The following is a 22,543-nucleotide window of genomic DNA, read 5'->3' on the forward strand; positions in this document are numbered from 1 at the left end:
AGTGTAGACAAAATAAATCAGGTGTGCGTGAATGGAAAAAAAAAGTAATGATAATTTCAGAATTGAAGGCAAAATGTATTAAATGGAATAAAGCTGGTTTCAAATGCTATGGTACTTGACAACTAAACTAACAATCTTAAAGTATTTCTTCCTAAGACATATTATTTTTTCTTAAGCATAATAAGAATCTGGCAGAAATACAATTATGAGAATCTAACAACTCTTTCATTCTTCACTATATTTTATAATGAAGTACTGACTTCTCTGCTCAGTTTTGCTATAATCCTAATACTGTTCTAAATGCAGGAGACCCAGTTTGATTTCTGGGTCAGGAAGATCCGCTGGAGAAGTGATAGGCTACCCACTCCTGTATTCTTGGGCTTCCCTTGTGACTCAGCTGGTAAAGAGTCCGCCTGCAATTTGAGAGACCTGGGTTCGATCCCTGGGTTGGGAAGACCCCCTGCTGAAGGGAGTGGCTGCCCACTCCAGTATTCTGGTTTGGAGAATTCCATGGACCATATAGTCCACGGGGTTGCAAAGAGTCAGGCACAACGGAGCGACTTTCACACTCTAATACTGCTCTAAAAAAATTAACTTTACTAATTAAAAACAAACCTGGAATGTTTTCCAGTATTCTGAAATAATTTGTGAGAAGCTGAATTACCAATTACTGCATTGTTGTTGTTCAGCCACTAAGTCATGTCCAACTATTTTCGACCACATGGACTGCAGCACACCATACTTCCTTGTCCTTCACTTATCTCCCGGAGTTTGCTCAAACTCATGTCCATTGAGTCCGTTATGCCGTCCAACCATCTCCTCTTCTTTTGTCCCTTTCTCCTCCTGCCTTCAGTCTTTCCCAGCATCAGGGTCTTTTTCAGTGAGTTGGCTCTTTTTTTTTTTTTTTTTTAAATTTTTATTAGTTGGAGGCTAATTACTTTACATCATTACAGTAGTTTTTGTTATACATTGATATGAATTAGCCCTGGATTTACATGTATTCCCCATCCCATTCCCCCCTCTCACCTCCCTCTCCACCCGATCCCTCTGGGTCTTCCCAGTGCACCAGGCGAGTTGGCTCTTCACATCAGGTGGCCAAAGTATTGGAGCTTCAGCTTCAGCACCAGTCCTTCCAATGAATATTCAGGGTTGATTTCCTTTAGGGTTGATTAGTTTGATCTCCTGCAGTCCAAGGGACTCTCAAGAGTCTTCTCCAGCACCTCAGTTCAAAAGCATCTGCTCAGCCTTCTTTATGGTCCAGCTCTCACATCCATACATGACTACTGGAAAAATGACTAGATGAACCTTTGTCAGCAGTGTGATATCTCTGCTTTTTGATATGCTGTCTAGATTTGTCATAGCTTTTCTTCCAGGGAATAAGCATCTTTTAATTTTGTGGCTTCAGTCAATCTGCAGTGATTTTGTAGCCCAAGAAAATGAAATCTGACACTGTTTCCACTGTTTCCCCATCTATTTTCCATGAAGTGATGGGACCGGATGCCATGATCTTCAATTTTTGAATGTTGAGTTTTAAGTCAACTTTTTCACTCTGCTCTTTCACTTTCATCAAGAGGCTCTTTAGGAAAAAAAAAAAGAGGCTCTTTAGTTCTTCAATTTCTGCCATAATGGTGGTGCCATCTGCATATCTGAGGTTATTGATATTTCTCCCAGCAATCTTGATTCTAGCTTGTTCTTCATCCAGCCCAGCATTTCACATGATGTACTTTGCATATAAGTTAAATAAGCAGGGTGACAATACAGCCTTGACGTACTCCTTTCTTGAATTGGAACCAGTCCGGTTCTAACTGTTACTTCTTGACCTGCATACAGATTTCTCAGGAAGGCAGGTAAGATGGTCTGGTATTCCCTTCTCTTGAAAAACTTTCCATAGTTTGTTGTGATTCACACAGTCAAAAGCTTTAGCATAGTCAATGAAGCAGAAGTAGATGTTTTTCTGAAATTCCTTTGCTTTTTCCTGTGACCCAGCAGATGTTGTCAGTTTGATCTCTGGTTCCTCTTTTCTTAATCCAACTTGAATATCTGGAATTTCTCAATTCACATACTATTGAAGCCTAGCTTGAAGAATTTTTAGCGTTACCTTGCTAGTATGTGAAATGCGTGCAGTTGTGTGGTAGTTTGAACATTCTTTGGCATTTTCCTTCTTTGGGATTGGAATGAAAACCAATGTTTTCCTTTCTGTTAGAATAAAACAAGTATGTGTTCAGAGCTTGCTAATAATCAGTGTTTTAACTGGTGTGTGTGCATGCGCGTGCACACTCGCTCAGTGCCTGAGTCGTGTCCGACTCTTTTCGACCCCCTGGACTGTAGCACACCAGGCTTCTCTCTCCATGGGATTTTCCAGGCAAGGATGCTGGAGTGTGTTGCCATTTCCTCCTCCAGGGGCTCTTCCCGACCCAGGGGTCGAACCCCTGTCTCTGTGTCTCTTGCACTGCAAGTGTGTCCTTTGCTAGTGAGCCGCTGGGAAAGCCCTTTTTAACCAGTGGTCCTAACCAGTTACAGTTGTCTGTTGTAAATGAAGAGACAGCACTGTCATTATGTGCAAACGGTTTGAATGTTTTATTGGAAAATCCAAAAGAAAAACATTTAAGAATTTTAAGAATTCCTGAGTGTTACAGACATTATACTTGAAAAAAAAAAATCCGAAGATTTCCACATACCAGCAGTATTCACTTGGAGAATAAAATGGAGCAACAGATCCCTTTTATAGTTCCAGCAAAAGATATAAAATGCCTAAGATGACTCGTCAGGAAGTCCTGAGTTACTGGAAAAACACTTGGTATCTCTGTAAGGACAGTGCAGTAGCTGTCAGTCCCGCTGCTTTTAATTTGGCAATAAATATGCTCCATTTAATCTGGCAGAGATTCGTGCTTTTATTCTTCATGGCTTCCTCTGGAGGCAGATTAAAGCTTGCCAACGTTTTTTCCTTCCTTTTACCAGTAAGGAAACTGAGACTTGTAGTCGTTTTTGTTACACAGTGTATCAGGGCACAATTCATGAGATAGAAGCCTGTGTGATACTAACTCTTGATGTCCTAGCTTTTTCATACTAATCTATTTTCTATATTTTCTTCAGGGTACATGTATTTCTTTAAAAATTAAGCTGGGAATTGAGTGTCAAATTGAGAATAATCCTCCTTTCTCTGCTGAGTTGTGGATATTTTAATTTGTAACCATAAGGATTCCCACAGATCACTTTTGTTTTAAATTGTTTTGGTGAAAAGAGGGAAATATATTTCTACAATTTTAATGGCTGTTCATCGTAATTCCTTAATGAGTGATCAGAATAGAAGTGGAATTAATTTTGTAGCTATGCTTACTCCTGGGATAATGCCGTTAAGCTCCATCAGTGGTCTCAGTACTTTCCAGTTCTGTTTGGGTGCTTATAATACAAAGAGCCTGGGACTTTCTTCACAGTTTAATTTTTATTTTATTGATTTACTTATTTATCTGGCTAGCAGTGTCAGGTCTTAGTTGCCGCACGTGGCATCTTAGATCCCTGACCAGGGATCAAACCTGGGCCCCCTGAATTGGGAGCTTGGAGTCTTAGCCACTGGGCCATGGAGGAAATCCCCACAGTTTAATCTTTAAAGAGGTGTACTGCTCTGGTTTCCCAAGACGTTTCTAACAAATTAGCACAAACTTCATGGCTTAAAATGACAGAAATTTTTTCTCTCTCACAATTCTGGAGGCTCGAAGTCCAAAGTCAGTTTCTCTGGGTACAGATCAGGGAGGTGGGCAGTGCGCCCTTTGGAGGCTGTAGGGAAACCCCATTCCTTGCATTTTGCCTCTGGTGGTCACGTAGATTCCTGGACTGTGGCCACATCCCTCCGATCTCTGCCTCTGTGGTCACAATGCCACCGTCTCTACTTCAATCAGGCTTCCCTGGTGGCTCAAATGGTAAAGAATCTACCTACAATGCAAGAGACCCAGGTTCAATCCCTGGGTCAGGAAGATCTGGAGAAGGAAACTGCAACCCACTCCACTATTCTTGCCTGGGAAATCCCAAGGACAGAGGAGCCTGGTGGTCTCCAGTCCATGGGCGGCAAGAGCTGGACACGACTTAGCGACTAAACCACCACCTACTTGCATTAGCTCTCTCTCTGTTTCCCTCTTGTAGGGATACTGTTGATTGCATTTAGTGCCCTCTTGGATAATCCAGGAACTGGCCCTCTTCTCCAGATCCTTCATTTAATCATACCTGCATCCGTCTCCCTGAAGAATGCATGCTCTGGAGGCAGTTGGAGCAGAATTTACGTACTAGTCAATTCCTAGCCCCTGACCTTGGCCAAGCTACTTAACCTCTTTGAACTTCAGTGCCTTCATCTGAAAATGGAACTAATACACACCTACCTCAGACTCTTTGAAAGGATTAAGGGAAATAATGTTGATTCAGCTATTACTTGGTTTCTTATTTTCTTGAGTTCACAGCTTAGTTTTGACTCATCTGTGTATCTCTGGAGCCCATTCCATCCTGAGCACAGTAGTTGACTGACAAATGTTGACCTGAGTAGTTTTCTGCCCTCTGAAGGGCAGTGTGGCATAGCACTGCCATCTGCTGGGGTCAGCTCGGTAGTGATGGCCCATCCCCGTGTGAGAGTTGAGAGCCATTAACTTGGGAAACAGGAGATCCATGCAAAGCAGAGACCCTAACACTGTGGTTTCTGTGTAAATGGGCTAAGTTGAGTGTACGTGTGATGCAAGGGAAGAACTTTTTTTTTTTTGGCTGTGCTGGGTCCTCATTGCTGTGTGGGCTTTCTCTATTGTGGCAACTGGGGGGCTACTTTCTAGTGGCACCAGCTTTTGGTTGCTGTGACTTCTCTTGTTGCAGAGTACAGGCTCAGAAGTTGTGGTGCATAGGTTCAGTTGCTCAGTTCAGTTGATCTGTGGCATCTTCCCAGACCAGGGATCAAACTTGCGTCTCCTGCATTGGCAGATGGATTCTTGACCGCTAGACCACCAGGAAGGTCCAGGAAGGAACAATTGATCGAGAAAGTTATAAATGGGCGTGACGAGTGTACAGATCTTTCCACACACGTGCTTTTCATCAGAGATTGATTTTTTTACCTTCAGTATCTTGGCTTTGTGTCCTTCCCCAGTGGCTCAGCAGTAAAGAATCTGCCTGCAATACACGAGATGCAGGTTCCATCCCTGGGTTGGGAAGATCCACTGGAGGAGAAGATGGCAACCCACTCCGGTATTCTTGCCTGGAGAGTCCTGTGGACAGAGGAGCATGGCTGGCTACGGTCCTTTGGGTCGAAAAAGAGTCAGACACAACAGAGCAACTAAACACATGCATACACGCGCGCGCCTGCATACACACACACACACATATCTCGGCTTTGTGCTCAAAATCAGTGTAAACATCTTGAGGTCAGAGAAGGGCGCTTGTTTCATTCCTGTGAGGGTCCCCTAAACTTGGTGTTGAGCTCCTTGAGAATACGAGCTAGTGGGGCACACTCACACACGTGTGTGTGCTGTGGCTGCCTGGCGAGCTCTTGTGGGGGTGACTGAGCTCTCAGTGTGAAGCTGGCTGCCGGCAGAGCGAAGTGTCACCGTGGGGCAGGAGCAGTTACTGGCCTTGGGTCCTGAGTCATTTGGCTCCCAGTGCTCCTGAGTCTCAGACTGTCCTGCGCATCTCCTCGCTGACTCATCTGTGCCCTGTGTAGGGTCCAGGGGCCTCCTGCACTGATCGGGCATCACGGCACTGAGGAATGTGGTGGGGGCTGGGCTCAGGGGACCAACAGCCCCTCTTCTTAGACCCTTCATGCCCCAGTCTGGCTGCTTGCGGGGAGAAGAGGCAGCCCGAGCATCAGAAAGGGAGCTCCCGGGGAGCAGTGAGGGGAGATGCACAGGATGGAGGGCTGAGGACAGGGCGGATGAGCATCGCATCGCAGGCACCCACGGGAGGGAGAAAGGAACACTTCTAAACATGCGTCAGGACTTCAGGACATTTAGGATTTATATTCCTTAGTGCTATGTGATACTTAACGCCTGTCATTGCCATATTTAGGGTTTAATCTACCTCCCTTTCATCCTGATGATGCCTTTTAGGTGTTCTTACCAGTTGCTTATGGCCTCGGATCAGCAGACTTTGAAAGAGATCTTTCGTGTAAGGAAAAACTAAATGTATTTAACCAGGAAAGAGCAGGACAGACATTTGATGAGTCTCTCGGTTCTAGACAGTACTGGATGAATGCAAAAGTAGGAAGTAAAATCTGGATCCTCAGTTTCTAAAGTGTCCAGAGAAGAGAAGTGATGACCGGAAGCAATCTGACAACAGCCCTGAGTTGTGGGGTCGAGAGTGAGGGGGATCCCAAAAGGGAGAGGGGCTGAGGCTGGACCCGGGGACTGACTCCCGACAGTGCTAACTTCGAATCTCTTGGGTCCGGTGGGTATACACAGGAGGAGGACATACAGTCCCTCTCCTGCCGAAGTCACCTGTACTGAGGAGCCAGATAAGCTCATCACTGTAGTCCACCAGAGCCCCCGGGACAGGAGGGGCTGTGGGCCAAGCCCTCCCGGAGGTCTTTCTGGCTGAGCAGAAGAAGTGCTCTGAGCGCTGTTTAGCTCCCAACCATGGACGGGGCCATTTCCCCAGAAGTCTTTAAATCACTCTCTTCTATAACTGCTTAATCTGTTTAAAGTAACTAGAAGGGAAAAGATGCTTTTGAATTTGGGAAAACAACACTTTTGTTGTTCAGTCGCTCAGTCGCGTTAGACTCTTTGCGACCCCGTGGACTGCAGCACGCCAGGCTTCCCTGTCCGTCACCATCTCCCGTAGCTTGCTCAAACTCATGAACTTTGAGTCGGTGATGCCATCCAACCATCTCATCCTCTGTCGCAGTGTTAATGATAGATCTTAAGCCAATGACTCTGTTTTCATTTTCTTCCTTAGTGTCAAATCAACAGTGCCTTGACTTCCTTCCATACTGCTCTGGAACTTGCAGTAGACCAGAGAGAAATCCAGCATGTTTGTCTCTATGAAATTGGTAAGTGTTGAATGTCGGTCCAGCCTCCTGTCATGAGATAGTATATTAACACAGCAGTTTCTGTCCAGCTTCTTGTCCTGCAAGTGTTAATGCATTCCTGTGGGCTTCGTCACTGTAAATGCTGTTCAGTTTGTGTCTTTGTGAAATGCCGGCTGCCTTTTGTAATAACAGGACTTTGTTACTATAGTGCAAGTAGCGATACTTATCTCAGTGAATTCTCATTACTACTTTCCAATAATCTGTTCCTTTGACAATTTGACTCTAAGCTAATAAGCGCAGTTAAATGAATTGAGTCAGAACCAATTTTGACTCTTTTATTGGACTAGATATTAGAACTTAGAACTGTTATCTCTTCCCTCCCACCGGTGTGTACCTGAGAGGAGAAGTCCGGCTCAGGAGAGTTTGGGTGCACGGATTCCAAGCCCAGTTAGCTGTTCCACCAGCTAACTAGGAGACTTCACCCTGCAATAGCCCTTGGAGCAGCTGTGTGGTTTAGATGAAAGTACCCGAGTAAGCGTGAGGCAGGTGCTTGGCACACGTGTTAGCCACTTCCTCCTGCTTCTCCCCTCCTGGAGATGCATTTATAGACAGGCCTGGAGGCATTTGTTTGCCCAAGATTTAGCCCCCCTCTCCCCTCCGCCAAAGCTGTTGCTATGATTTTTTTTTTTTTTTTTTGGCTGACTGCACTAAAATACATTAGTGATTCCATAATCCTTGACTGTGGTAGTGGCTTAATTATGCTGAGAAGCATAAACACAACTTTGGACTTGAAACAACAGGAACAAATTTTAGTAAGGGATTCATGCTTTTTAGAGTTTGAGCCAAGACTGCAAGGTCACACTGTATATAGCACATGTACCAGGAATGAAGGGGGGGTGGGCAGAGATGGGAGAAAAGATGAGATGGTGATGAGAACCAAAAGGGAAATTGAGACTCCAAAGGCTGTCATCAGAGACACAAGAGATGGGGGAAGCCTGGGGAGGCAGTTGTCACCTGGCAGCGTGGACCTTACAGTGCCTGCTGCTTGCTTGCCTGCCATAGATGTATTTGTCTTCCTGAATCTTTTTTTTTTTTTAAAGAAGAGTGCTAATTGAGAACTGCCCAATAAACAGTATTATGTTTTATACATCTGTTATAGCTTAGAAAGTGAAGATTAAGTGTGATCCAGTGGGAAATACATTTTTTTCTGTAGTCTAAACTTTGCTGGGGGGCTTTCCTGATGTCTCAGTGGTAAAGAACCCACCTGCCAATGCAGGAAGTTCGAGTTTGATCCTGGGGTCAGGAAGGTCTCCTGGAGAAGGAGATGGCAACCCTCTCCAATATTCTTGTCTGGGAAATCCCATGGACAGAAGAGCCTGGCGGACTACAGTCCATGGGGTCACAAAAAAGACATGACTTAGCAACTAGACAACAACAGCCAGCTCTGATGGAGCTCTGGTTTGTAGCCATAATATGGAATGGAATATGAGACACGGTAACTGTGATGTTTTGAGGAAGACAAGGCATCTCTAATTTCAAAACTGATGAAGTAGTATAGAACTTGAAGACTAGCTTTGGTGACCTTTCATGGTTTTTCTTTAGGATACTCTTTTTTTCTTCTAGTTTTATGGAGATAGAGTTGACATGTAACATTATAGTAAAAGTGTCCAACATAAAGATTTGATACTATATATATTGCAAACCAATCATGGTGGCCTTTTCTTGTGTGTGCACCATTTCTGGGCCTGTGGTGGGGCAGAATATTAGAGCTGAAGAAAGCTTAGAAATCATGGAACCCAGTGCTAGGGACTTAGGAGGGTTAACCTGGGGTGCGGGTAGGGGGTGGGAACAGTGCAATCAGAACTCAGCCTCCTTATTCTGGTTTGGTGCTACCTCCTGCCTCTACTCTTGCACCAAACCCAAATCTTATCCTGAAGTCTATTTTAGGATGGAAATAATTAGCCCCAGGTTTTACTCTAAAATACATCAACTTCATATCATATCCTGTGGAGTTTGACGCTGAATTTCCTGAAAGTGTGGCTTCCCCTCATCCCTGTAGGGTGTAAGGTGACGTGACTACCTTGTGGTGCAGTGGATAACAGAATTTGTTAGGTAGATCTCAGACAGGAGAGCACGATGGCCTTTGATCCTCAGCCCTTCCCTCTTCTTAAGCCGTGTGACCCTGAGCAAGTCACGAAGCCTCTTTGTGCCTTAGGCTTTCTCCTTGGTCATGTGCGGCACCATCAGCCACCTTTCTGAGACTGCACTGGGATTAGAGAGAATTACATCAGGTGCCTGGCACACACAGGGCTGGCTCTATGATGGGGAGCTGCTGTTACTAACAGGAGAGGATAAAACTCCTTATATGCTTGCTGCTGTTGCTTCTGCCCACCCCTACCCACCCCCAGGATGCCAGCCCAAGGATGTTTTGCTCCGAGAGGGCTGGGCCCTTTCTCTGCCCCTCAGAGGGAGGGTGGCAAGAACTTAATGTCTCACTGGCTCGCTCTCTACTCCTCTGAGCAGTTTGGTAATTACCAGTGATCATGAATGCACTGGTGAGTGTGTGAGACTTCCAAGGTGGTCACTGTGTTATATAATCTAGTAGCGTCATCCCTTTCTCTCTGCCTGTTCTTGGGAGGGAAGCGCTGCTGTGCTTAGGTTTATTGCACAACCGGAGACAAATTAGACCATTTTTCTCAAAATCTTCACTCCCTTCCCTTCTATACCGCCTCACTGGTTGTGAAATCAGAGATGCCCTGTCTTCCTCAAAGCATCCCATTGAAAATGTTTAAGAAGAAAAAGAGAATTATGAAGTCAGCAGGATGAGAGATGTGTAACCTACAGGATGAGCTGAAAAGTGTGTTATTTTGCTGTTCAGTCGCTAAGTCAGGTCTGACTCTTTTGCGATCCCATGGACTGTAGCTCACCAGGCTCCTCTGTTCATGGGATTTTTGAGGCAAGAACACTGGAGTGGGTTGCCATGTCCTTCTCCAAGGGATCTTCCCAATCCAGGGATCGAACCTGTGTCTCCTTCATTGTCAGGCAAATTCTTTACCACTGAGCCACCAGGGAAGCCTCTGTTGTTTTAGGATCCTTTTCTAAAAACATCTCTTTCACAGGTTGGTGCAGTATGATAGAGCTGAATTTCAAGGATGCATTCAATTCCTTTGAGAGGCTAAAAAATGAGTCCCGGTGGTCCCAGTGCTATTATGCCTACCTAACTGCAGGTGAGTGGATCCCAGGTCACATGGTCACGCACGCCCTCCTCTGTCTCAGACTAGCTCCCTCTTGTTGTTGGATGGAGAGTGACGGGCAGAGGATGCAGATCAGTAAGTTGTGTCTGACTCTTTGAGACCCCATGGGCTCCAGTACGCCAGTCTCCTGGGTCCTCCACCATCTCCCGGAGCTTACTCAAACTCATGTCCATTAAGTCAGTGATACCATTCAGCCGTCTTGTCCTCTGTTGTCCCCTTCTCCTCCTGCCCTCAATCTTTCCTGGCATCGGGACTTTTTCCAGTGAGTCAGATCTTCAGATCAAGTGGCTAAAGTACTGTTTTGGACTGCAAGTGAATAGGGGCTGAATACCGCTCCCACCCACACAGTGGAATGGTGGGAAGTTCGATGCTACACGCCCTGCCCCTTCCCATGTCCCCCCAGGGCTGGGTCCGTCACATGCTGGGTCCTGAACATGCTTGTTATGAGCTTCTTGTTTTTGTACACTTTGTCCTAAACAGCCTCAACTTACCCTCACCCCTCTCCTTTTTCTCCTCAAATCTATTTTTCATTTATTAGGTGCTTAAAGAATTTTAAAGCATTGAATGTGTCTTTTAAATGGTGTTCATATCTTCGTTTGCATCGTTAGTGCCCTCGTTTTGAGTTGCACAGGTTTTGAGTAGTCTGTTCCAGCCTTGTTTTGCCTCTTAACCCTGTTATAATTAGTGTGATTTTGTGGAGCACAACATGTTTCAACACTGCGTGTCATTGTGGCAGAAACGACCTATGCTTTCTGACAAGAGTATGTGTGCATTGCCGTTTTCCCTTCAATGAACAGATCGGTAAAGACACGCTGCCACCTGGTGGACAGACAGCTGCCTGTGCCCTGAGCCCCATGAATTGCCTGTGGGATGCCGAATGGTTTAGGTGGGGATTGAAGAGACCCAGGGAGTGTACTTCTCCTGCCTCTAACAATGAGCTCTCCTGACACACCCACAGAAGTGATTCTTTTACTTAAAATTTAAAACTGATCCAAGCATTATTTTAGATATATCCTTATTTCTCTGAAGGTTTGCATTTAACAGAACATCTCCTGTCATTCCATCCCTGTAACTGGCCTCTTTAAAATGGGGAAGAATTAACAGTGACTCGTGTGTATATCCAGAATGTTCTGGAATTGCAGTCCATTAGCAATCAGGATGGAAGCCCTTATACCTGCAGGTCTTCCTATAGACCCCACAGGGTTTTAATCCATTTTCATCTGGCTCTTGTTGTTGAGGTTTGAGTAGGATTATTTTCAGTATGCTGCTGGGATACTTTAAGGGTTGGTTTACGGAACTCAGAGGCATCTCAGATGAAAGTTGCAGCTGTTTATTGAGTGGGCGTGGTGTGCCCTGCACGGTGAGGAACCAAGACAGAGAGGCTGCTGTCTTCGTGGTGTAATGGGGTCACGTAGTCAGTGTGGGCAGCTATTTATTTATTTGTTTTATTTTAATCGGAGGATAATTGCCTTACTCTATGGTGTTGGTTTCTGCCATAGGTCAACATGAATCAGCCACAGGTACACATGTGTCCCCTCCTGAACTTGCCACCCCTTCCCGCCTCTCTAGCTTGCCGCGCGGCGCCTGATTTGAGCTCCCTGCGTAATACAGCACTTTTCCACCGGCTGCCTGTTTTACATGGGGCAGTTACACGTTTCCATGCTGCTCTCAATTCCTCTCACACCTTGTGTCCACAAGTCTGTTCTGTGTCTGCGTCTCCTTTGCTTGATGAATGGTTAAAGCTGTGGTACATATATACAGTAGGACATGCCTTAGCCACAAAAATGAACACATTTGAGTCAGTCCTAATGCGGTGGATGAACCTAAGTGAAGTCCGTCAGAGAAAAACAAGTTTCATATATTAACGCATATATACGGAATCTAGAAAGGTGATGAGCTATGTATTTTTTAAAAATCTTTGTGGAGCATAGAGCATGAAGAAATAAATGTACAGTGTGGTTCTATAGAGGAGCATTTGTTCTCACTGGAAATCCCAGGATCACACCAGTTGTAGGAGATGATAAAGCATGAAAGACTCCAGTCTCCACCTCTCCACGGGGGTTTCGTGAAAATGATGTGTGAAGAGTGCCACATAAAGAGGGCTCAGGGGGGTGTGGGAGGCTTGCTGTTGAACTGTCGGTGCAGGCTGCTTGCAGGAGCTGTTATCGGAGTTGGCTTGAAGGACTGGTATGTGTTACAGGCAGCGCCTGAGAAGATGGGCATGAAGGGACTGGAAATACTGCCACTGGGGACTTAGCTCCTTGTTTTTTGTTTTTTTTATCATTTTTCTTTTTTTGTCTTTTTTCCTACTCTTGGCAGATTTCAGTTATACAATACAGTATTATCATCTGTAGTCACCATGTTATTATACAGTAGATCTTCAAACCTTGTTCATCTTATAGCTGAGAGGTTTTTTTTAATTATGGTAAAATATACATAATGTAAAATCTACTGTAACCATTAAAAAATTTTTTTGGGGGGGGCTACACTGGACAGCTTGCAGACTCTTATTTCCCAGGCCTCTGAAGGTGAAAGCCCAGAATCCTAACTACTGGACTGACAGGGAATTCCCTGTTTTAACCATTTTAAAGTGTGTGGTTCAGTGGCATTAAGTTAATTCTTTGATAGCCATCATCACTGTCCAGCTCTTTTTTTGAAAAGTGAAACTCTGTGATCTTTATTTTTTGTGTGTTTGTGTGGCAGAGTTTTATTAAAGTGAAAAAGGGACAGAGAAATCTTCTGACATAGACATCAGAAGGGGGATGGGGAGTGCCTCCCTGCTAGTCTTAATCAAAGCCTTATATACTTTTACCAGACCCATTCCCACAACATACATCTTAAATTAACAAGATTAGAACTAACAATAGAAAGGTCTTACCAGATCCACTCCCAAAACATACTTCTTAAGATAACAAGATTAGTTAGAAGGTTCTTGTTAAGGAGAAACATGATACATAGTTACACTGACTTAAGACAAAGCAGTGTAGAAAAAAGCACTTGTCCTTTTCTCCTTCTTGAGAACTCCAGACCTCTGTCCCCTTCTCAAAAGCCCCTAGACCCCTTTCTCCTCCTCAGGGACCTGGGACTTCTTATCAACCTACCTAGGAATTGACTCTTTCATTCCCCTCTTTTCTTTTAGGAGTGAAACTCTCTGATCTTTAAACAAGAACTACCCACCCCCCGCCCATGCCAACCCCTAATAAACTCTGCTCCTTCTGTCTACATGAATTTGACTTTTCTAGGTACCTTGAGTAAGTGGACTCAACAGTATTTGTTGATTGAATCTGGTTTATTTCACTTAACATAGTGTCCTCAAGGTTCATCAATAATGTAGTATGTGTCAGGATTTCATTCATTTTTAAGGCTAAATAATATTCCATTGTGTGTACAGACCATGTTTTAACCAAACAAAACATGTTTTATTTGTTCATTGTCCGGGGACACATGGGTTGTTTGCACCCTTTGGCTGTTGTGAATAATGCTGCTGGGTATGTGGTTCTTTTTGAGACCCTGGTTTCAATGCCATTTAGTACATTACCCAGACTTGGGATGGCTGGACCATATCCTTATACTATTCTTGCAAATTTTCTACACGTTTGAAATTACATAAAAAATAAGTTACCCTAAAAGATTAGAATATCGCTTTAAGGGCTTCCCTGGTGGCTCACTGGTAAAGAATCCACCTGCCAGTGGGGGAGACATAGGTTTGATCCCTGATCCAGAAAGATCCCCTGGAAAAGGAAATGACAACCCACCCCAATATTCTTGCCTGGAAACCCCGTGGACAGAGGAGCCTGATGGGCTACAGTCCATAGGGTTGCAAAAGAATCGGAAACAACTTAGCGACTTAACAACAACAATAAAGCTTAGTCCTAGTGGACAGGCCAAGCATCCTAAGTCTGTGTAGGTCTCAGACTTAGGATAAATCAGAGATGCTCATGCTTTCTAATATCTGCATCCTTTGAGGCAACTGTCTATAACTTATGAAAAGGAAGTGGTATATATATTCTTGAGGATCTGAGGTATTAGTGTTGTTGACCTGCAGAGGTGATTCAGATCCAGATACTGTTGATGTTTATGACTCCCTTGTGTGCCCACATTTGCTCATTCCTTTTTAAAAAATTGTGTGACTATATAATAATAATATCAGTTATGTAAGGAAACCTCAAGCTAGGGGCAGCAGAAATTACTCTCTTTCATTGATTTACTGTGTGATCTCAGGCAAGTCTTTTAACTTTCCTGGGTCTATAATACAATGGAGTTGTTTTACAAAACAACCACCGAGCTTCCTTCTGGTTTTGGAATGTTGTAACACAACAGATGAGGTCATTTTGGATGGGTTCAGACCCCACATCCGGACCAGTGCTGCTTCCAAAACTGGGAATGGGATTCTCTCTCCCTTCTCATATTCAGGCTAATCCCAGTGATTCCCAGTAGAAATCTGCTTTTTCCTATCACCTTGGTGTCCTCAGCTTTCTCCAAGCCTTGCTGCTTGTATTTCTTTGACCTTCTAGTAGCTGCTCATTCTCTGACATGCCACAGCCCTGTGCCCGGCTTGACCAAGCCCCAAAATGTGAGAATGGGACCATCTAGTTTTAGGATCGCTCAAATAAAGAAGGAAGAACTAGCAAATCAATGGACATTCCAAGTGGGGCTTGAAAAACAGTATGTGCCAAAGACAAAATCAACAAGAAATTAATAGAAAGGAATTCAGTGTCATGGGAGTTGCAAAGAGGATGACAAAGAGTGGTTGGTCAAGTCAGATTGAGGAGGTGGGACTGCAGCCTGGTTTGAAGTTTGGAGAAGGGAGAGAGCAGGTGAAGCAGAGGCAGTGTGATTTGAGTCTTTGCCTGGGGCTTGGGGTAGATGAAGATCAAAATCTTAGCCCCCTCCAAGGCTCACCTTGACTGCTTGTTCCTCAGAGCTGTCCGGTCACTCCAAAGAGAAACCATCCCTTCCCATGTTGAGCTTTTTGAAAGTAACTTGGATGCCAGGACTCCAAAGGCTCTCTTCACTGCATCCACTGTAGCTCTGGAATTGTGGGTGTTCTGTCTCAAGCTTAAATTCAGGTTTCTTCTGGGTGTAAACATGTATATTTCTTCTTCACATACTTGATGGTGGCTGTAGGTAGTAGGTGCCCAATGAACACACCCGTGACTACTTCATGACAGTGCACCATACAGGACCACTTCATGCCTTTCTTTCCAGCCACAGGGATATCCCTCTACCAGTGTGAAGCTTTCACAGTCCTCCCAGCTCCTCATTGTTCTTGCCTAGATCTCATTTTTCTTCCACTTTCCAAGTGTGTGAGCTCTCACTGGACTGTGTTCTGTGACAATATCTAGGACCATAGTTTTCCCAACATGTTCCTGTGAAGCTCAGGGAACCTAGAAGCTGGGAAATAATTATTGAATCAGTGGAATGATGATCAGGAGGTTGGTGTAGTCCCACATGTAACAGTGTTTAAAAATATTTCCTCCCATTTGCTCCTTCGGTAATAACCTTTTCCAAGTGTCATCAACCTGGGTATCCCTTAGTGGTATTTTCCCCCTAAATACTTTAAAGATTATGACGATGATTTCTTACAGTTTGCCAGGGAGCCACTGGTGATGTGGACGGGGCACAGATTGTCTTCAAAGAAGTTCAGAAGCTCTTCAAAAGGAAAAACAATCAGATTGAACAGTTTTCTGTGAAAAAGGTTTGTAGGAATCTGTTGATCTGGTGTGTCGTTTATAATGGATATTTCTAACCATGGTCACCTTGGACAACAAATGGAAATCCTAGGAAATTAGAAGATCCTGTGCAAAGCTGATCTCCTTGCTGAGCAAGTAGTTCACGACTGAGAGAATGTTCTCTCTGAGTCATCCTGCTCCGAATGCAAAGTATTGGTTGGTTGCAAATAGTTAAAGCTAATGTTTCTTTGAATGAACAGAGACATTACCAACCCTGCGGAGCTCATGAGCCCCTGGAGAGGGGGAGCATATATCTGAAGGGTCAGGTAGCCTCAGAGGAGTGCAGATCAGCAGAACCTGGGCAAGAGATACAGACTCTAGGTTCTTATCTAGTGAAACCATCACAATGGGTGATGAATAAAAAGCAAGAGCATGCATCAAATTGACCAACAGAAAGGCCCAGGACTGTAGTGAGAGAGGCCTTCATTTATTTTTGTACTTTTCTAAGAATAAAGTTTAGCTGAATTACCATAGGTTATAGGACAACTTGTCATATCCTAAATTCTGCATGTTTTTAGTTGGAAGTTTTTATTGAATGAACATTTAATGGCTTAGTGTGAGTATAAACTGGGTTGTAATGGGGAATGCCTCCAAGAGGACTGGGACTAAATAGAAAACTAAAAAGTCAATAAAACGTAACTAAAAGGCCTCTAGTATTACAGCCTTCATATAAACCCATTGAGTTAATATCTCACCCAGCTTTTATATGTTCCTTTGACCTAAACCGAAATGAATCTGGTTTCATCCTGCAGTTTTTAAAATATGTCCTGGATCTCGCCAGTAGATTAAATTGAATGAGAGAAAGGCATATCTACCAATATAACAAAAATAAGGAAGCAAAATTAAGAGACAAATTTTCATTTTTAGCTTTGCGGGAGGGGATTGTTCATATTAAATATGAACCATGCATTTTTCTAATGTCTCTGAAGTATTTATTTTTTAGTTTTTTTAAATGTAGCCTAATCATTCTAACTGCTTGCAGGCAGAGAGATTTCGGAAACAAACCCCAACCAGAGCGCTCTGCGTGCTGGCATCCATCGAAGTGTTGTACTTGTGGAAGGCCCTCCCCAACTGCTCCCCCCCCAACCTACAGAGGATGAGTCAAGGTAAAAAACGAAGTACACACCGCAGCCTGTTCCCTCAGCGTCTCACTCATCTGCTCTGACTCAGGGAGTGCAGATCTGTCACTGTCTGGGACACATGGCCTAGTGCTTAAGACAATTCCATCACTTAGGTATTGGGGATAGAAAGCACTGGAAAGGACAGATTCAGGAGTGTGTGGTGATGCTCCGATCATCAGGGTTATTAATCTCAAAACTACCTTTGGAAATGTCATCTCACGTATATGCTGCCCTTCTCCAGAATTGATTTTGTATTAATATTTTGGACTCAAATTTATCAGACTGTTCTGCAGTGACACTTGTTTGTGATCAAATATGGCATTTTCCATTGAATTCCAGTGGAATTAGGCTCGTCTCGGTCTTTTTGTTGCTGCATGCGGGCACTTCTCTAGATGGGGAAGGAGTGGGGGCTGCTCTTCATTGCAGGGCGTGGGCCTCTCATTGCAGCGGCCTTTTGTTGTTTCAGAGTACAGGCTCTAGGGTGCAGGGGTTTCAGTAGTTGCAGCTCCTGGGCTCTAGAGCACAGGCTCAGTAATTGTGGCAAATGGGCTTTGTTGCTCCACGGCAGGTGGGATCTTCCCAGACTAAGGATCGAACCCATGTCTCCTGCATTGGCAGATGGGTTCTTTACCACTGAGCCACCAGGGAAGCCCCTGAATCTCATGCTTTTATCATCAGACTTCTCTGCAGATGCCTTTTGCTTATTAAGAAAAAAACAGGTTTCCTCTCAAAGGTCAAAAAGTTTTGTCAGTATTGATATTCCAGAGCAGAGTAATACAACTCCAAAAGAAGTTGTACACAGAGGCCCTGTAATTAGAGTAGGTGTGTAACCCTCCCAAGGAGATTACTTGAAATAAAATTGTTTTTGGATGTGCAAGTTCTGCTTTGTTGTTTAAAAAGATTCATAATTTAAAACCCATTCCTGGTTTTGATGCAAGTCTGGAATATCTACCAATGTCTAACTCAAAGGAACAGTGAAGAATCTTAGGGACTATATTCTTTTGAATGCACAAGTGTAGGCTCTGTATTTAGAGATAATTCAAGCACACATGCAAATATAAAATAGTAATTGGCAGGCACAAGAAAGATTATCACTTTCTTGGACTAAGGAGACTCACTAATGGGTGAGGAAGGGGAGCCTTCTCAGTTTGAACTCAGTAAGTTGCTAAACAATGAGATTCTTAACTCCTGATGATATTTAAGTGAATGTATTCCCTTTTTGCTGTCTTTACTTCTCTTTAAGCTTGCCATGGAGTAGATGACTCATCTGTCGTTGGATTAAAGTATTTGCTTCTTGGTGCCATACACAAATGTCTAGGGAACTCAGAAGATGCTGTTCAGGTAAACTGTTCATGTGGTGTCATAGCTAAAGGAACTGAACTATGAAAAACTACATATGGGCTTGTGAATAAGAAAAAGGAAACAGCATTACACAAAGCCAGTCTCCCATCACAGTGTGAGTTTCATCCACTTTATTAGATGAAGATCATCCTCTTCAGATGCCAGAAGTTGGTGATGGTTCATGTTCGTTTTTAATGTGACTTCAGAGCCTTTGAATATTTCTTCACCTATGGGCTCCTTTTCTGGCACTAGCTGTTTATCAAACATGACAGTCTCAATTGGTGGAGGAGGAAGTGAGGAGGCAGACAATTTTGTTAGTTCATTCCAATAACATCTGTATTACTTTCAGTTCTTTCAGCGAGCTGTCAAAGATGAATTGTGTCGTCAGAATAACTTATACGTTCAGCCATATGCTTGCTATGAACTTGGCTGTCTTCTATTAGACAAACCAGAGGTAAGATCCTGTTTTCTTAAATAGTGTTCATCAGCAAACTGTGGAAGTGGACAGGCACAAAACATCCTTTATTTAAAACAAGTTGGTTTTTTGTTTTTGTTGTTTTGTTTCCCTTGATTTCACATGGGATGAATCCAAAAAGCTACTAATCCTATCTTACTGTGTTGAAGGAGATAATCTGTTCCCTGGAGTTACAATGATAAACATAGCTTTTGGAACAAAAATTCATTTGAGGCAAAATCATTGTCTTTTTTTTAGAGTGCTATAATATTATGTAATGTGGTTTATTCAGAAGAATACAGAATTACATTGTGATCCTAGTGCTATCATTTATTTTTAGTGTGTGATACCAGTTAAATTACTTAACCATATACTTTGTTCCTAATCTATAAAACAAGATAAAAAATACTTGCCTTTCCAATTTAATAAAGACTGTAGTGAGAATAAATGAGGATGGTGTGTAGGATTACTTAAAATTTTTTAGAATACCTTGTAAATTTGATGGATTATTAAGATGTATATTTAAACACAATGGAGCAGTATTTTTTTTTTTTTGAGAGCCAGAATAAACTTGTTTTATTTTTGTATATGGAAATTGGTTGATCTCTTTTGTTTTTTTTTTTTTTTCATTTGTTTTTATTAGTTGGAGGCTAATTACATCATTGCAGTAAAACAGAATTTTAATAGTGCTGGATTTGCATATTGACTGTATAAAATTCTAAGTTTCAATAAATTCAAGTCAGCTTTCAACTGTATGGATTTTTTAAAAGTTGAGCTAAAGCAACAAATATTCTAGCCTAATCCTTAAATATGTCACCTGTCTTGCCAAAGATAGGCTTTTAATTGATAAGCCTTCTCATTTGAAATTCTAATTTTACCAAAATAGAAAATGCAATTTTTATGAATTTTGGTAGAAATTTCTAACACCATATTCTTTAAAGAAATTTTTTACTCTAAATGCAGCCTAAAATACATATACATAAAATACAAAAAGTATGATTTACCTCTTGAAAAATGAAGCTGATTGTTCTCAATTAGTATTGCCTTTAAAAAGAGATCTAACTTACTGACTTCAAATAAATGATCAAGTTTAGATTGTTTAGTAGGGTCTTAAACTATTTTAACTCTTTTGTTTACAGAATAATACTTAAACTTATGAAAAATTGTCAAGTAATTCCTTGATGTAAACAACATTATATTAAAGAAAAATTGAGTCATTCATGCTTGAATGAGCAGTCTACTCCCCTTTAGGTCACTGTGAATTGTTGGAATTAACAAATCTTCTATTACAACATTTTGTGCTTGAGTATATGTAAACATAGGTGTTAAGAGATAATGTATTTTTCTTATATTCATAGACTATAGGAAGAGGCAGAGCTCTCCTTCTTCAAGCAAAGGTAAAAATGAAACGATTGTCCTGGTTGATAATATTTCTGGAGGGGAAAGTCATAACTGAATCAGTGAGCAGTTGATTTTTAAGTAAAATTACACACAAAAAATCCTATGAAATTGCTCATCATGCTTTATAGAAACTCTTCTTGTTTGAGTGGGAAAATAACTTGATTTCACAGCTGTGTTCTTGAGTTAAGAAGTTTAGCAGTAACTTCCACTGAGCCCAGCTTCAGACTGCTGTCTCAGGAATAACATGAGGGAAATTTTCCAAAGACAGCATTTAATAACATTCAGTTGACATTTTAAAAACAGAAGAATTTGAAGTTTGGGGAATTAAAAAAAAAACATCAAGTGAATGTGAAGCCGTTATTAGGCGCATAAGGAGTTTGACTGTGGGAAGCACACAGTGCGGTGTGATTAATACTGTAGTCGTACCGACAGCTTAGCTAATAGTCTCTCTCTCTGGTCTTGCAGGAGGATTTCTCTGGCTACGACTTTGAAAACAGGTTGCATGTCCGCATTCATGCTGCCCTGGCCTCAATGAGGGAACTGCTTCCTCAGTGACAGACCCCAAGTTCCTGCTGTGTCCCTCCCCAATACAGGTTCTGCACTTTAAAAGCAGAGCACACCGCTCTTACGAAGATCAGCTTTTCTTCCGAAAACCACCTGGGCCCAGGACACATTTCCTCAGTTAGGCTGATGTATTAAACATCTCCTCTTTTAAACACATAGCTTAAAAAAAAAAATGATGATGATGGTAGTAATAATAACTAACCACCCGGGGAGAGGGTTAAGTGACCTTGTTCAAACATTTTAGTTTTGTGATTTATTATTTTTAAAATAAAAGTAAACTAAATATTCAACCTGCGATCTTGTAGGAATGCCTACCTGAAGCACACATCTGACTGGGTAACACAAAGTACCTGCAAAATTATTAACAGTATCACAACATAGCATTTATATTGTGTTTTGAAAAAATAGCAATGCTTTCCAGTTTTACTTTATCCTCAAACTATTCCAGTGAGTAACAGCACAGATATTCTAATCTCCATTGTCCAGAAAATGAGACTCAGGCACAAAAAAGCAAATTGACTTATTCCAATTAATTATTCCTCTTATTATAGAGTCTTGAATAGAATGCAGGTCTCCTGACCACAGACCAAATAATTCTTTTATTGTAAAAACAAATATGTTAATAACCCAAAATTCCATGTTTTCCTTATTTAAAAAAAAAAAATACTTCTCAGCTGAAATGTCATCAAAATATTTATCTCCAGATTGTCTACAAAAATGCTTCAAAGGACAAATACTTTTTTCCCTTTGAAAGCCAATAACATAAAAGCGAATAGAAGATAGTTTTACAGCCCACAGTATAGCTGTTTTGTGAATGTATTAGAAGAGCTAGACTACAAACAGGATTAATGATACCTGCAATGTAGGGGTTTCCCTTCCTTTGTGATTAATTGTCTAATTTCCAGGTTTGGAGCTTTTTCAGCAAATTGCATGAAAAGGCTGTTCTTGAAAGCACACAGATTTTTTTTGCCTCAGAGTATTTGCTGGTGAAGGATTTGCTGGGCTGTCTGTTGCCAGGATTTAATCACTTTCCCCTTAGCTCAGGTGATTGATATTGTAAATAGACTTCAAAGTTATTTTTTAATCCTTTGTTGCTAATTTTTATTGTCATTGAATTTACCTCTTTGTTCAGTACTGCACACCTGTGTTTTCCAAGAATCTAAATACCTCAGTCATGTTAGAATTTATGTCATCATTTTGTGACTAACCTGGATCAATCTTAAGGGTAGTTACTTTTAAAATTTCCAGTGCCCTATAGAATATTCTCTTGGGGTGTCATTTAATTTTACATATCCTTTTAGCTGAAGTATGATCTCATAGAATATCAACAGTTTTAATATTTCACTTAAAAACAAACATGGGAGGATCAGCTAGAGCTTTGGCAGCTTTAATCTACTTAACCAGGTTTTGAGGGAATAATAGTTTCTTTAAAAAAAATGCTTTCTCCTCACTGACTTTGGCTGAACTTGCTTCATGTTTTTTCCCTTACAAAATGCTTATTAACGTTGACTTTCTTTCTAGTGGGACTGCTGCATGGGTTTTAGATGCTAGCCAGAAAGAAAAGATGCCTACTTACTTTCATGAACGGGAAGATCCAGGAGCCAGGTAGATGCCTTCTGAAGGGAAAAATTGGTGTCTAAAAATTTTAGATACCTGGTTTGAAGGAAAGGATGTTATCAATCTTTAAA

General features: G+C 42.1%; 1 protein-coding gene across 1 annotated transcript in view; it reads left to right on the plus strand.

Annotated features, from left to right (window-relative positions):
• The window catches only part of TTC39C (tetratricopeptide repeat domain 39C), a 100,480-nt gene extending 79,335 nt beyond the window's left edge, over positions 1-21,145 (plus strand). The window contains exons 7-14 of the mRNA XM_020870436.2: positions 6,916-7,009; positions 10,108-10,215; positions 15,831-15,940; positions 16,957-17,080; positions 18,339-18,436; positions 18,786-18,890; positions 20,249-20,287; positions 20,757-21,145. Coding sequence (XP_020726095.2) covers positions 6,916-7,009; positions 10,108-10,215; positions 15,831-15,940; positions 16,957-17,080; positions 18,339-18,436; positions 18,786-18,890; positions 20,249-20,287; positions 20,757-20,846 — 768 coding nt within the window. The 3' untranslated portion in view covers positions 20,847-21,145. The remainder of the gene's footprint in view (positions 1-6,915; positions 7,010-10,107; positions 10,216-15,830; positions 15,941-16,956; positions 17,081-18,338; positions 18,437-18,785; positions 18,891-20,248; positions 20,288-20,756) is intronic.
• Positions 21,146-22,543: the final 1,398 nt, after the last annotated feature.

This window comes from Odocoileus virginianus, chromosome 22 (assembly GCF_023699985.2).
Source record: "Odocoileus virginianus isolate 20LAN1187 ecotype Illinois chromosome 22, Ovbor_1.2, whole genome shotgun sequence".
NCBI lineage: Eukaryota > Metazoa > Chordata > Mammalia > Artiodactyla > Cervidae > Odocoileus > Odocoileus virginianus.